Source organism: Enoplosus armatus, chromosome 21 (assembly GCF_043641665.1).
Source record: "Enoplosus armatus isolate fEnoArm2 chromosome 21, fEnoArm2.hap1, whole genome shotgun sequence".
In the NCBI taxonomy this organism is placed as follows: domain Eukaryota; kingdom Metazoa; phylum Chordata; class Actinopteri; order Centrarchiformes; family Enoplosidae; genus Enoplosus; species Enoplosus armatus.
In genome coordinates, this window is record NC_092200.1 from 18,012,814 (window position 1) to 18,029,133 (window position 16,320).

General features: G+C 43.2%; 2 protein-coding genes across 2 annotated transcripts in view; both read right to left on the reverse strand.

The window, feature by feature from the left end:
• Positions 1 to 16,320, reverse strand: part of abcd3a (ATP-binding cassette, sub-family D (ALD), member 3a) — a 201,023-nt gene that overhangs the window by 79,797 nt on the left and 104,906 nt on the right. The gene's annotated exons all lie outside the window — the stretch shown is intronic.
• Positions 9,567 to 11,229, reverse strand: plag1 (pleiomorphic adenoma gene 1). Its single transcript, XM_070928455.1, has 2 exons — positions 10,967 to 11,229; positions 9,567 to 10,755 (listed from the first exon to the last, which is right to left on the reverse strand). The coding sequence occupies exons 1-2, from the start codon at positions 11,227 to 11,229 to the stop codon at positions 9,567 to 9,569; spliced, it is 1,452 nt and encodes a 483-aa protein (XP_070784556.1).

The following is a 16,320-nucleotide window of genomic DNA, read 5'->3' on the forward strand; positions in this document are numbered from 1 at the left end:
AAGCTCAGGGAACCGCTGGTTTAGAGAATGGTTGGGAACCGTCTGTGTGTTCTGGACGACCAGAAGGTGGAACGAACGAATGAGACCAAACGACACCAGAGAATTCAAAACTCACGTCATCCTGAACGCTTCCCCACCCTTTGTCACCTTTGTCACCTTTGTCACCTTTGCTCACATTGGCAAACAACGGTAAAACGATGTCATGGTGATGAGGCGAGCTGAGGGGGTGCGTCCTCTACCATGAACAGTCAACCACACATCTTCAGGAATGACCAGACAACACGCAGTTGGATCCTTTCTCTTGCCGTTTATTGAACTTTTCATTACATTGTGTAAAAAAAAAACAACTGGAGTTGACGACTGCAGCTCTTCTCTCGCTCTCCGTCTTGTCTCTCTGTCTCTCTCTGTCTCTCTCTCTCTCTGTCTGTCTGTCTCTCTCTCATAGCAGCATGGTATGTAAAAATCAAATCAGGTTATTCTGCCAGACAATAAATAATCTGCCTCTTTGGATGATGTCAATGTTTAAAAAAAAACAAAAAAACAAAAACAAACAAACAAACAAAAAAAAAACAAAAAAGGATAAAAGCTGCAGCATTCATTTTTTTTTTATTTTACACAACCTATAAACTTATACATATATATTTACTTATATATATGTTGATGTGAATTACTTATTAGGCCTTATGAGGCCTATATTTATAAAAAAAAAAAAAATACAACAGTAGTTTGTAAAATAGATTTGAAGTAAAATATTGAGAATTAGAAATTAGTCCATCATTGTTGAAATGCAACGGGTAACAGAACCAACATTTGCTGGAATGCAGTTTGTCTCTGAACTCCCCCTCGACGTCGTTTTTTTTTTTTTTTGTTTTTGTTTGTTTTTTTGAACACGCGCCGAGCGGAGTCGCGTTTTCTCTCTCAGCGTCAGCACCGACGTCTTCATCTCCGCTCAGAGCATCATCTCCCACAATGACTCAGTTATCCCCAGTGTCACAACACACAGGGGAGGAAGGGGGGGGGGGCAACAGACAGGCAAGTCTGTTAAAAAAAAAAAAAAAAAAAGACTACAAAAGTCACAGTACAAGAAAAAAAAAAAAAAAAAATATATATATATATATGTAGCTATATAGTACAACCGGGCACACACACACACATATGCCAACTGTTCAGCTAGACTGATGACTTTGTTTGTACAAACGATACATTTAAGAAACTAGAAAAAGAGGTCTGTAGCACCTTAAGGAGCTTTAAAAAGTATGTTAGCAGCTTGATCCAATACCAAATATATATTGCAGTATTGCAGTGTTTCTTACATACACATTCAATAAAGGTTCACTGGTACCACCGAAGCTTATAAAAGAGTTTGACATGAATTGCTGAAGGTCTGCGCCCACCCCCCCCCCCCCCCCCTCCCCCCACCCACCCCCCGGACAGTTTAGATCAGCTTTACGAACTTGATCTGACACCAATGTGTATCTAGTCTATACGGACTTCTACATCAAGTTGAAACCGCAGTTAAGCATTGGATTGGAAAATCTGTTGTTCACGCGACAGCTTTCGGCCAGGAACCAACTAAGAAATCAAGTAATGTTTTGTTTTTGTTTTCCATCATGTCACGCTGAGGTCACAGGATGACAGAAGAGGACAAGGATCACCCTGGGAGTTACTGAACATATATCTGGTTTTTTTTTTAACAACTAATTAAACAACCCATGACAAGATGATGTAGTTAAGTGCTATATAACCGTCCATTGAAGCTTCATTATTGCCTGTGCTCTCACCTACACCAGCGGTTGAACAGTCAAAGAAGACCCTCTGAAAAAACTATAGGCCAACAACAACAACAACAACAACAACAACAACAAAAAAATCGGTTTAAAAAAAAAAAAAAAGGTACATTATTTGTTAAAAGACCTCTCAATGAGATACACAGAACACTTGTGCAAGTAAAGCAAAAAAAAAAAAAATGACACTTTGATAGGAAAAACACTGTCAAAAAAATTGTACCTGTAAAAATAAAACATTTGATATTGTATTTACATGTTATTGTTCTCTAAAAGAGCTAAATCTATACATTTGTAATAAAAGGTTTTAAACAAACATACAAACAAACAAACAAACAAACAAACAAAAAGGTACTGGAGGAAATAAAAGGCATTGAATTTACAAAAAAAAGTGCTATGATTACAAAAAAAAACAAAAAAAACAAACAAAAAAAGAAAGCGGCTTGCCAACCCTCTCTTGTAAAAACCACAATCCTTCACGAGATACAAATAGCATAAAACTTCCATAAATGCTTTGAAACATTACACATTCATTTCTACATTTCACACAAACGCCAGAAAAGTATCGTCTCCATTCATGTCTCATCGAGTCCTTTCATTCAAGGAGGGAGGGAGGGAGGGAGGAACGCAACACTTCTAGTTCATCATCATCATTTTCTTGGAGCACGAAAAAAACAAAAAAAAAAACAAGATGAGTATGTGAGGTAAATGATAGCATAATGGGGTTTTTACGCACCACCTGTTAACTGCCGTGGTGGAAGTGAAAAGACGAAGTTTGGCAAACGTCGTTTTTGCAGGCTGTGACGTTCACACTTATGCCGCATGGCGTGCAGTACAATGTCTCTCGAAAGCATAAAAGTGTCCAACATGATGACGTAAGTGACCTTCTCTGAAATAATGCACATCGGCTAACGTCGCCTCCGCGTGTGACTCGTCGCCCTTCAGTTACGTCGTTGTAGGGCTGATTATTGATTGAAAGTTTTGTGTCAATATGATACCAGAGTTTTTGACACCAATGCCAAAACTATATATGTATATAAAGGTTTTTTTTTTTTCCTACAAACATTTTATAAATTTTACAAAAGAAGCAACGGTACTCAAATGTTGAGCATGAACGCTTATTCTCGACCTTGAGAACAGTAGTTTGACAAAAAATAATCTCAACTAAAAAGGTCCAACAGCATCTTACCGCCTTCGTCAGCAAATCGAGCTTGTTCGCTTGTCTCATGTGACTTAAAGCTGCAGTAGTGCAATATTATTGAATTGTAATTTTGGTTTGAAATAACTCATTTTGACCGTTGCATGTCACTAACAATATCTAACTGAAGGGCTCCTTTAAAAAAAAAAAAAAAAAAAAATGTTGTATCCTTTGTATTTAGTCTTTTTAAAAACTGGACCAGGTCTGAATCAAACAACCAGTCAGGGTAATCAGGGGGTTCTTGTGTTTTGATTCCGCCCTTGTTTGTGCTGAGTCAATGTGATTGGCCAGTTACGTGCTAGCTAACCCTGATTGGTTATTTGATTCAGGCTGGGTCCAGTTTTTTAAACTGGGGGGGCGGGTGCTCACAAGACACATTTTTTTTTAAAGGAGCCCTTCAATTAAATATGAGTTATTCAAACCAAAATCATAATTGAATAATATTGACTACTGCAGCTTTAAGTGCGGAACTTGATTTTGAATTGTCAAATATTGTCCAAACAGTTATGAGGCTCTTTCACTTTTTTTTTAATTTTTAATTTTTTTATCTTGATGTGTGCCTTCGAGCAATCTCTTCCAGAACAGGTGTGCATTTTCCCTCCACTTTTTATTGATTTATTTCTTTTTCATTATAAATGTGATTTCAAAAATCGGGAACTATTGGGTCCAAAGTCAACAAGATTATGGATCTGAGCAGACGTTTGATGTTGGCTTTTCCGTAAAAAGATTTTGGTATCCAGTGCTACACACACACACACACACACACACACACACACACACACACACACACACATTTCAGTCAATACCCAGCCCTACTTTGCCGGCTAAGTGATTGCTAGCAATGCTAAGTTTATGAGAGAGTAGACTACATAAGCTCATAGCTAGCAGCAGCTGGAAAACAAACACAGCAACCGTAATAGGACAGACACCTAACCCAAACATGGCCCCATGTGTGACCACTGTATGCTGGATGTTTCGCTATGCAAACCTTAGTGGGGAAACACTTTTTTTATTTTATTTTCCAGCAGCATCTTTAAAATGTTTTTTTTTTTTTGTGATATTAGAGACTGTCAAGGCCAGAATGAGAAACCAGTGAACAAATTAAAAAAGTAAAAGTCTGGCTTTTCCCCCTGAGGTTTGCATAGGAGTGACATACGGGGTAACGCCACCACATCTAGACAATCTAAATGTACAACACAGTCAAGAAGAGGTAATGGCAGTTGCTGAGGACATGTCAAAGCAATGCATCAGTGCTAACTGTAGTTTACTATGATTCTGCTGTTAGCAAAAAATATCTCATGAATATATTATCACAGATGTATTATTCTGTCCGCTTGAAGGTGTACAATGTTTCCACAAACTCAAGACTCCTTGTTTCTAATGGCCATTCAAAAACTTCTAGATGTGCTGTGCCGTCATTCCCGCACATTTCTTTGGGATTTTTGGAATCATTCACTTAAATGTAATCATTTAGAGGGTTGTCCGTGAAAAGGCGATGTTCAGGGATGTTCCTGCGATCTGAAGAAAGCCCTTTTTGTGTTTTCACACATTCATTTGAAATGATAGCACACGCCTGTATTTGTTAAAGTGTCGCGTGAAACATCAAGGTACAACGTTTTAACCGCTCCCTCTGGTGGTTGAGGTTTTGAGACTTCTACCACCACGTCAGCACAACGGAAGTGAACGGAATTTGGTTGTCGCGGAACTGAGAGCAAACAAACAAAACTTTGAGATCATTCGCGAAATTCAACAGCAAGTCCCAGAACGCAACGTCAGCAGTCTGCACTGACAGCTGACAGCCAGTTGTGTACATGAAAGCGGGTGGTAATGACGTTTTTGGATCATCCAATACGTTAGTGTTGTGTTTTGTTGCGTGTCATTTGTCCAACCCTATCGCCAGACCTTTGATATTGCTCAATTCTGCAATTCTACACTCTACATTCGAGGCCACTGAGGTACGGGTAAGTTTTAGGGATGGAACGCAAACTCCTGCATCCCGCAGAAAAGTCCGACGTGCTACGTGCCCATCCACCGTCCTTACTTCCTGCCTCTCAACATACAGGGCACACTACTTCCTGCATTGGCACTTGGATGTAAAAATGCGAGGTAAGGTAAGGAATCACCCAATATGGACACAGTTCCTATTCCAGTTCCTAAGGATACCGGGCTGGAGTCTTTCCAAAGTGTTTCCGGTCCCTTTCCCCGCCGTTGTATTGGAGTGGAAGCAGAAGTCTCAGAGGCAGATAATGAATAAATGATCTGCATGCGTAGATACATTACTACCACTGCAGGGGCAGGAAGGACCCAGCTCGACTAATGATCTAAATGTAGCACGCTTCGGCCTAACCAATCCCATTTTTCTTTAAATCCAGGGGAAGGCTAGCTGTGAAGCTCAGCTCTTTTCACATTCGTACAGTTCTACCCAAGCAAGGTAAGTAGCTTTACTGGTGCAGATGAGTGCCTTGCTAGAGGGCACTAGAAGCAGTTAAAGAAGGGGGGGGGGGGGGGTGGACTGCTGAGGAGCTGCATGGCAAGAACGCATTCCTATCCCTGACAGAATGGCTGCTCAATGAATACGTGGATCGTTTTTAAAACGTAGAATTCCAAGCTCGTGATATGATGTTTTATCACCGCAGTGTTGTCGGAATGGGTAAATACCGTTTTACAGTATTACAGTGTGCTTACTTAAATGTAATAAAGTCTTTACTGCCGTTACACTGAATCTCTCTTCACATGCCAGCCTTTGTACTTGTAATCAGGATTTCAATTTAAATGATTTAAATGATCGTGCAAGTGCAAACAGAGTCTCCGTGTCTCCATCAGCTCCATCATGTTTCAGCTTTCAGAGAGAGTTCGTGTTCACAGATTCAGGCCAAACCTACAGGACTAACATGTGTTTTGTGTTTTAGGGGGGGGGGGGGGGGGGGGGGGACTTCCATTTAATCTAAACATAAAGCAAAGTGGGGCCGTGCCAGAGGAAGTCAGAACATGTGGCTGTGGACATTTATTTTCACCGTTAAACTGCTGAACCGATCCTGAACTATGAAGTATTTCTGAACCTAGTGGAACTTGTACGACATGTTGGCATTATTTCCGAGGGTGGTTCCGGAGACCTGCGCGTTGAGTTTTAATGGGAAGCAGAACATACATGAAGCATGTTTCCCATCCCCAAGTCACACCTAACAAGCCTCTGCACAAGTTGGGGGAAAAAAAAAAGAAAAAAGATTTATGTCTGAGGAAAACATTTAGAGTCGGGCTTTAAAAATGGAATGACTACCGAGGATGTGGCACAGTCATGAAATATTTCCTCTTGAGATTCAGAATATTTGTTTCATAAATTCTAAATCACCAAAACTGCAGTAAAAAAATTTGGGCCGTTCACATAATGGCATATTTTATATTCTATAGACCCTTGCGGTGCAGACGTCGTGATTACGTCACGGTGTTAGCTGGAGGCAAAACACGAATCACCTCAGAGCGGTCGGCTACGTAACCTCCCCAAAAAACATCATCTTGCCGCGTTGTTGGGTGCCAGAATCGAAGGAGTCACGGCTCCAAATTTCAAAATTTCATCACATACAAGCTGCCGCTGCCAGTCAAAAAATGAGCGCGATAAGATGAAAGGACTGGACTGAGGTCATCGTCATAAATGCTCGCGTTTGTAGCTCACACTTGATATCACGTAAGGTTAAATAAAAGTGCTGTCCGTTGTAGGTATGGATAACGTTATGTGTATAAAGGTTTGTCACGCCCACCTCATCAGAAATTGGGGAACGCTCAGGTCTCGTTATGCTAACTCATTTTAGCGCATTAGCTAACTTTTTTTTTTAGCTAGTTGTGCGGTCGGGCCAGAGACAAGACTCGCCTCTTAAATCTTTGCATTTCAGGTCTTGTAGGCCTACGTCACCATTCAGGACATAGTTGTAGGCGTCTAAAGATTTTATACGTTTCTTTTTACGATACACGCTCTGGTTTCAGGTAGGAGTAACGCTAAACGTCTGGCCATTCCGCTGAAGCTAATCCTGTCAGATCGTCCGTCCACTGAGTGAGCGTGTACGGGTTGGCCAAACTGGCCCCCGTTGGTTCACGTTAACTCCAAACGTGTGAGTGACCGTACATATTCAGAGAGACTCGTATTGTCTTCAGCCATTGTTAAAAAAAAAAAACCCAAACAAAACAAGCCAACAAAACTTGCTAGCTAGCGTGTTCAGGGAATTATTTAGCCTCCACCTAAGCTCCGCCCACAAACAAACGTCATGATGTTTACTAACAGAGAAGGGGTCGATATCTGGCTATTGGTTCAAAGATAGAGAGTGGCTGGAATATACAGTAAACAGAGCATACCTTTTGTTGTATTTGCCATTAATCTGGCGATTGCTAATTTCACTGCTAACGTGTGCATGAGTGGTGCACATTGTAAAAATGTATATTCCTTGAATAACAACTGTCATTTTTATGGTTAACCTTTTGCATGCCACCCTTGCAATGGTGTTCTATGATACCTGACATACAGTGGCGCTAGGTACCACATATAAACACTTCAAAGGTGATGACTTGCAGACGTAAAAAAACACCCAATCCACAACTAAAAAGGTTTAGTTTCAGTCCAACAGTCACAAACAAGGTAATTATCCTAGAGGTCCAAGTCCTGTTAAAAAAAAGGCACAGGTGCTCGGCTACAGGACAGGAGAGAAATGAAGGAGACACTTAGTGTGTGATTATGCATTTTGGCAGTAACACCTCGCTTCATCCTTGAAGGAGTGCTTGCTTTGTGGTCTTAGATCAAATGTGGTTTTTATAACCTTTGAAAAATAAGGCACAATGAACCAGGGGAGAGTGGAACCTGTGGTACTCACCCCTACTTAAAAGATAGCTCTACTGGGATGCTTAGCATAGATACTGGGGTTAGGATCAGAAACAGTGAATGGTTATTATGTGTGTCATGGAAACTGGTGCCTGTTAATCCAGATACAGAAACTGGGGATACTGTGTGTGTGTGTGTGTGTGTGTGTGGTGGAGGGTATCGCTGGAGAATGACGGCCCTTGGTGTCAATTCAGTCTCTTATGTTTGAAATACCCTGATGTGAGTTTTTGCCCCTACAGTAACGTTTCAGCAGGTAGAAGCCAGCTCCGTCTCTGTCACACCTCAGCTTATATGAAAATGTCCCCGCTGTAGGGAGAATTAAGATACAACTTGACCAGGAAAAAAATGAAACGTGAAACTGTAATACTGTTGCTCAGTAGTTCCTACTCAGTACCGTGTCTATAACAATGTGAATAAACCTCTGCTTTATGAACTGTTCATAAAAAAGGACCTGACCTTTGTTTTTGCACGTTTTAGCCTATTTACTGCCGATAACATATACGTTCATTTGCTGAACTATGCTGAATTAATTTCACTGCGTGTTGGAAATCACCCTCGCAGGGGCTTGAAACCGGGTTGTGTAATCCAGCACAGTGAACATTAGATCTGCTTCATCTACTGCCGACGACGTGACACTATTGTACTGCATGGCAGCGCAGTTGTTAGCGCATATTATCACAGACCACCTGACTCAAGTGAGTTTGATTTCCACACCGAATAGAAATGAAATGAAAAGGCAATAGCTGTGTCTGGAGCGTTGCAAAAGAAATTCATCCAAAATCTGCTATGCTTTGGGAAAACGGTTCAGCAGTCATTTATAGGCGCTGTTGTATTAAATAGACGTTAAAACAACGTCCCAAAACTACAGATTGGTCCCCACCACGAATGAGGAAGACATAGACTCAACTCAGTCAACGGGGATGACAGGCGGCATCACGGAGAAGTAAGTGCTGCACGGAAAAAACAACAACAACAACAACAACAACAACAACAACGCACAATGTCAAAATCTGCATACTATGAAAAGGTCAATCTGCACTACGGCGTGTGGGGTTAGGTGAAGAAAAGAAACTGCCACTGCAAATCAAACCTCTATTATCATTAATCTCAAACTCCCGCAGGCTAGCTCGCGTTTAAACTGACGCATTATCTATTAATGTGTGTGTGTGTGTGTGTGTGTGTGTGTGTGTGAATCCGGGTTGCGCTGACCTTTGTCATCCTACGTGCTTGTTGCTGGTCTTTGAAAAATGCAATGTACTCCTGGTAATCACAGCTGAACGTAACGGGGTTGTAAAACTTGCAAATAGCAAGAAACGGAGGATTTGGACATATGTATTTGCATAAACACAACCCGGCACAAGGGGGGGGGGGGGGGGGGGGGGGGGATTCTTCCGCCGTCGTGTGTCCACGCTGGGGAACACTGGCGGCGGAGGTTTAAATAAAAAGCTTGATAGGTTGAAAAGGAGACATCCCAACAGTAGCAATTAGAAGGCTGATGAAGCCAAACCTTGGTGTGTGTGTGTGTGTGTGTGTGTGTGTGTGTGTGTGTGTTGCTGTCAGTGCTGCTCGTCATGTGTCTGCTCGTGTTGTCATATTAAAAATGGACAGAAGTGCTAATGTCTGCGTTACTGGCATCTTGTTTTCGGTGTGTGTGGTTGTGTAGCTCGTCGTGTGTGTGTGTGTGTGTGTGTGTGTGTGTGTGTGTGCAGTACATACTGGATCATTGAAAAGCTTGGTGGAAACGGGGCAGTGTGGTGGGTGCGCTCAAGTTGGATATGAAGGAGGAGGGGAGCCCTTGAAGCGGACTCTCCGCAGCCTCTGGGCCTTCAGGCGGCTGGGGGGGCAGCTGGACGAGAGGCGTGGGCTCTTCGTTGGGTGGATAGACAACGCCCTGCCCCCCGCTGCCCCCCGCCTGGTTGTACGGAGGCCCGTTGAGTGGCAGGAAGTTGAAAAGTTGCGAGAAGTCCATCAGAGAGGAGGATGAGGCCAGAGAGTCTCCTGCGGTGGCTGCTGCCATCGGTGTGGACATTTTGGACAGGGACTCCTCCGGGCTCGCTTCCTCCAGCATGCCCACTTGAGTCTCCAACACAAGTTTGGAGGAGGAGAGTTGGGGTTCTTGGGCTGCAGAGGATGAGGAGGGCATGCTGCTCTGCAGCTCCATCAGGTAGGTCTCCAGTTCTCCCTTTAGATTCTGCTCCCGCTCCTGCGAGGAGACGGTGTATGAGGTAAAGTTGGAGCCCAGCGGGTACTTTAAAGAAAAGGGGTGCGTGGGGGTGGGGAAGGGCTCTGTTTCCAGGACGGGGCCTGTGTACATGTTGAGCTGGTGCGGCCTCTGCGTCAGCATTCCTGGGAGCTCGCCCTTGATGCCGCCAGACACCAAGTCGTAGACGACGGGCTCCAGCGAATCAGCTGGCTCAGTTTTTACCCTCAGCAGCTCCCGGGCGTGGCTCTTTTTCACGTGGCGCGTCAGGTGGTCCTTTCTACCAAATCGCTGGGCACAGTACTGACAAAGGAAGTCCTTGCGTCCAGTGTGCACCACCATGTGGCGTCGCACATCTTTACGGGTGTAAAACCGCCGCTCGCAGTGCTCGCAGCGATGCTTCTTCTCTTTGGTCCCGCCAGAGGACTTGCCGGCGTGCGTTTTGAGGTGTTCCAGGAGGACCCCGGTGCTGGGGAACGGCTGCAGGCACACTTGGCAGGTGAGGTTTCCACTGTTGGCAGCGTGGAGGGCGAGGTGGCGCTTGAAGCCCAGCTTGGTGTTGTAGCTCTTGCCGCACTCCTGACAGCTGAACGCCTCCTTGTAGGGGTCGTGAGTGTGTAGGTGATTCTTTAAGTGATCCTTGCGGTGGAACATTTTCTCACAGTATGAACACTTGTGGTTTTTTTCTGGCGAGTGAGTTGCCATATGCCTTGGAACACAGACACATTCTATGAGCACTCAGAATTGTTGCAATCACGTTTCAAGTACGCATGCTTTACATCACACACAAAAACACAAAGAGCTGAAAACAAGCATTCATCACACACATGATTCTGATTACTACTGTGCATTATGTTACCAAAGGTGTAATGAGAAAAGCAACATGCTGCAGCCTTCTATGCACTGCTGCTTGTCTGTACCGTAGCAGCTTGTATTTGGAGACGAAGGCCTTGGTGCAGTCGGGGTGGGAGCAGCGGTACGGTCTTTCTCCTGTGTGAGAGTACGAGTGCACCTTTAGCTTCTCCAGACTGTTGAAGGCTTTCTGACACTCCTGGCAGGGGAAATTCTTCTTCGGCTTCCCCTCCGCCTTCCTGCGCCTCCCCGTCGTCGGCGGCGGCGGCGGCGGCGCGAGCTTGGCTTTCTCCAGGACGTGGTCACAGTGGCCCTGGGTTCCTGTGGCCATGGCACTCTAAGGCAGACCAGCTACATGGACAGGGGCGCAGTGCCCAACTAGTACTGATGCAATTATTCTATCCAGTTTTATGTGCTCAACACCGCCCGGACTCAAGGGCCTGAGAGAGAGAGAGAGAGAGAAAATATCATCTGAATGGTTCAGTTTCAGGTTACGGACTGTGTTTCTGGCAGTACAAAGACACTAAAACCTAAAATCAGAATAAATCAACAGAAATAGTGATCCGAGGCCTGTATCAAGAAGCAGCTTCGGCTTAATCCGGCTCTCTTTGGGTCACCTGTACACTGGTAATCCTGGATAAGCGGTGTCATGAAGCTGGTTATCAACTGGCTCGGTTAACTCTGGGTTTTTACAATCCAGCTCAGAGCATCGAGGAGTCCTTGATTTCAAGCAACATAATCAGAACCATGAGTAGAAGGTGTCGGTAAAAAAAAGCTGTGAAACACTAGAAATAATATCCAAATATTAAAAGTAGTTGGCTATAAATACGCGTATATGTGTGTGTGTCATTCCTGCAAAAGCTCTTTTGGTTCTTTCTCCTTCGATATGTATTCAAAACCCTCAGAAAAACACCATTGTGTGGGTACGTCTATTTCAAATGAAGGTCACAATTACACTCTTGTTCCTTAAAAACAGTCTCAATGTATGTTTTTTGTTGCATGTTTGCCATTTACTAAAAATCACGGGAGGCTTCAGAAACAACTGCTGAACCGTGAGCATGTCCCAACATAGAGTCACGACTCGAGTGGCAAAAAGAACGACAGTAAGTATCGAGGCAGTCTAACATCAAACCAGCAGTTAGCACTCAGTTGCAAAAGTCACTGCATCCAGACCAAGTCGGGGGTCTTCCCATTCATTTCAATGTGGGTAGTCAGTTTAGGCCCGAAAAGTTGAAACGGGTTCAACTTTTGGAGAAACGAAACCCGCGCTACCCCTGCACTTATCGCCGCAACGCCCCGATTTGGCCCTCATGCATGCCCGAGGCTCCATTTCCTGAAGCTGCTACGCAAAGAAACACTGTATCGTTGGATCGTATGTGACAAAGCAGCAGCATGCACCAGTAGCTTAATGGAGACACCCCTGTGATCAGTGGAAGCTCTGCTTCCTGAGCCACAGCCACATGTAAAAACACACCTTCAGCTCGTGGCAGACTGCTTCACTAATGTTCTCGCCGCAGAGTTAAAAGACTCTATTCTGACTCGATTCCTCTTCTCCCACCCAGGCTCGATGCACTGGGACGGACAATACGCATTTGGGGAAAGTCAGGAAAACACCAGCATGTCACAGCACTGCTCGCAATAGCCTGCGCGGCTGTGAGCCACGATGCCCGCCGTGGTGGACTCATTTAGCCCGAGCAAGGTCTCAGCAAGCTGGGCAACGGACAGGCAGAGGACAAAAAGGATAGGTCAAGGTGGCTGATAAACAAAAACACAGTGAAACGGTATATAACCGAAATCTGGAGCTACAAATTGAACCATGATATATATATATATATATATATATACACACAACTATACACTGTATAACGATAATACCTAGTAATATACTGTATTGGTTGTAGATCCTGTAGGCTGATATCATGTACTGGTATGGTAAGGCAATGTTATTGAATTATAAGTGTGGTTCAAATAACACATTTTAGTCACTAACAGTATCTAATTGAAGGGCTCCTTTAAAAAAATGTGTCTGTGAGCACCCACCCCCTTTGTATTTATTTATTTATTTTTTTTTTTAGGGTTAGCTAGCACGTAGCTTGCCAATCACATGGACTCTGCACAAACAAGGGCGTTCTACAGAAGGTTCCACCTTTCTGGATTTGGAGTGTGAATCAGAACGGTTGGAAGAGCAGGAATCAAAACACAAGAACGCCCCGATTACCGTGATTGGTTGTTTGATTCAGACCTGGTCCAGTTTTTTTAAAAGACTAAATACAAAAGGGGGGGGGGGGGCGGGGTGCTCACAGACACACATTTACTTAAAGGAGCCCCAATAATTACATATGGCTAATACAGAAACATGCATTTATATGTAATAATCATACGAGGATATAAAGTACGGTAATACTACAGATATTACTACTAATACCACAGATGTAAAGCGTTTATAATTATTAGCAGTATCCACTCTACAAACACAGGTATGGTCCGTGTAGTTTAGCTACATCAATGTAACCCGGCACTATGGCACAGCTGGCTTGTATGCATGCATGCACCTCCCCAGCGTACGTGTACATATACAATGCTTTTATCAACAACAACAAAAAACTCCTTTAAAAAGGTTAACCAGCTTCCACGATAGACTGAAGAATCTGTCTCAATCAGGTTTCTTTCCGTATTAGTGTAGAAACGAATAAAAGTATCTAAAAAGTATTTCAAGCAAAGTCGGCGAAGGGAGTTTTAGCTCGTGCCTTAACCCTGAGCTTTAAAAGGCGCATTTAATTTAATAAAAAGGCAAATAGATGAGATTAACAAACGCACGAGAAGTGGAGCAGAGGCGAATTCTTACATTATATTATCATTGAAGATTCACACACACGGGAGGATCATCATGACCTGCAGTCATTCTGGGATATTCCATCAGATTATAAACACACTCATTCGTCCACGCTGGCACAGCGTTTGAACCGCAAAAGCACCACAATCACATCATTCCCTCCGCCTCATTTTGGTTGTGTAGAGGGCTGACGTCTCTGTATCGCTGCAAATACATTGATTTCATTTTATTTCCTGGGATCTCTGAGCCTTTTCGCTATTCAAATGAAGGGGTTATTAGGGCTCCTGTCTGCAGCGATTCATGCATTTCTACACAGAAAATGAACCACAAACGACACCGATGGCAGCAAACTATTTTGCAGAAATTAAGACTTAGCAGAGTTTTTAAAACGTTTTAAAAGAACTTCAGCGAGAAAAGTGACGTATTCCTTCTGTAAAAAAAGATAAATTATTTCATCCTCATTACTGACCCTTCATTTAAAAATTTCACGTCACTGTTTTCTGTTTCTTATAATTCTGAAAAAACATTTGTGATACTAACAAAAACACTGGATACATTCTGTATCTTTACTCACTTCCGTTAGCTGCTTTTCGTATGTATACTAAATAGATAAACATATTCATATCAGATAGAGACAAATCTTTTATTATTTTGTAAGTGTAGTATAACTGAAAGTTAGCACACTATGGTTAATATTATTTTCAAGACAAAATAAAAAAAGCCTAGCAATTGATATTTTAGAAGCCTTGGACAAGGCTTGGGAAGAGTTTACAACAATAGGATTATATTGCACATTAATATAAAAATTTGCTGATCTCAGGACGGGAAATAAAACCAGTCAAACACATATGAACCCCAGGTAGAAGGAGGAGTAGTGCCAGGAGAAATACATTAATTATAATGCCTTCAAAAACAACAACAACAACAACAACAACAGTAGCACCTGGTTGCAATATCTCACTATCAAAACATTCCCATTTCTTACAACATTTAGGGACATGAGAGCGTTCACATTGTTGCTTCATTAAGGACATCAAGACATTTGACAGCCTCCTCCCAGGCTTGCACATGTCAACATTATCTTTTCAATAGATGAACAGCCTCAACAGCATCATTCAAAGTCTGGTGTGAAGCAAACCAGCAAAACATCTGGATCAAAGGAAGAATGGTCTCTTTCTCATGCAACTCTCTGCCTTTTTTAAAAATAAAATGCCTTTGCATGACAGATCAGGACTATATCATATTGACACAAACGCGTGCAATCCAGACTGATACCAGCTACCATGCAAAAAAACGCCCAGAGTCAACATGCCATATCAGATGTTGGGAGTTTAGGTTTGCTTTAAAAAAAAAAAAAAAAAAAAGGGTATAGGACAGGTGTAAACACTTCAGACCTCAGCCAACACTGACAACACACTTCCCTCTCAAGAAACCGCTTTCGACCCCACTCCCAGCAGCACGCTGGCTGCCTCGACCCGACAACAAATCACCGACGTGCACAGTGCAACCTGTCACACCGATCAAACTCAAGCCAGCCCCCCCCCCACACACACACAAGTAGACTTTGGGTCTTTTCCTCTCGGACGCAGGCTGCACGGGGAGACCCTACGCGTCGCCTAATTACTTTGCCTCAACTTCTCCCTCCTCCATTTTGCTGCTTTATTGGGAATCAATTTGCAGCCAGCTTCTGTGGACGCTTGTCGGGCCGCGCCGTACTTTCTCTCCGCGTGATCGATACCTGCAGCGGGCGGAAAAAACAACAAAAAAACAACAAAAAAAAAAACAAACAAAAAAAAAAATGCCACACGAGCACGTCGCCCGAATGAGAAAATAGCGTGACAACACGCCGCCGTGGCCGCACACCGGGGGAGCTTGCGAGTTTGACGTGAAGAGTTTTGGAGAGAAGAGATGCTCGAGTCGATAAGAATATGCTGGCCACTGCCCGCGGTGAAGCGTGTGTGTGTGTGTGTGTCTGTCTGTGTCTGTGTGTGTGTGTGTGTATTATGAGGCCAAAAAAAATAAATAAAACGTGAGTGCAGATAGCAGGGGAATTGACATTGTTGCTGAATCCAAGTGCGCCCGTCCCTGTCGGTGCTCACCGCACTATATACCCTTATTATATTCCAAAGAAATAAGGAGAATAAGAATAAAACTAAGAGAGGAGGCTACGCTCAACTTTACTCAACTTTCCCTCATTCTGGCTCCTGCGGTCTTTAATGTTCGTGGACACGCAACCGTGACACTAATATCACCAGTGACACAATTTATTAAAATTGTTTCCAATACTTGTGCCTTGCCTTGGTTTTCTCTGTGGTCCCAAACTGGGTACTGATTAACGCAAACTTTTTTCCCCCAGCTCACCCCTCTCTCATAATTTAAATAACCCCGATATTTTAATTCAAGAACTGAATAACCGTTTACTTAATTTACATCAAACTTACCCCGGACGCTTTAGCATCCTTTCTGTTGAGTTTTTCTTGACTTTCAACTATTTTCCGAATTTTTAATAATTTTTTTCTCATATTTTTTGCTAGACGCGGCGGGCCTGAAAATTGTTTGCTTTCCCCTCTTTCGAGCAGCCATTGTGTA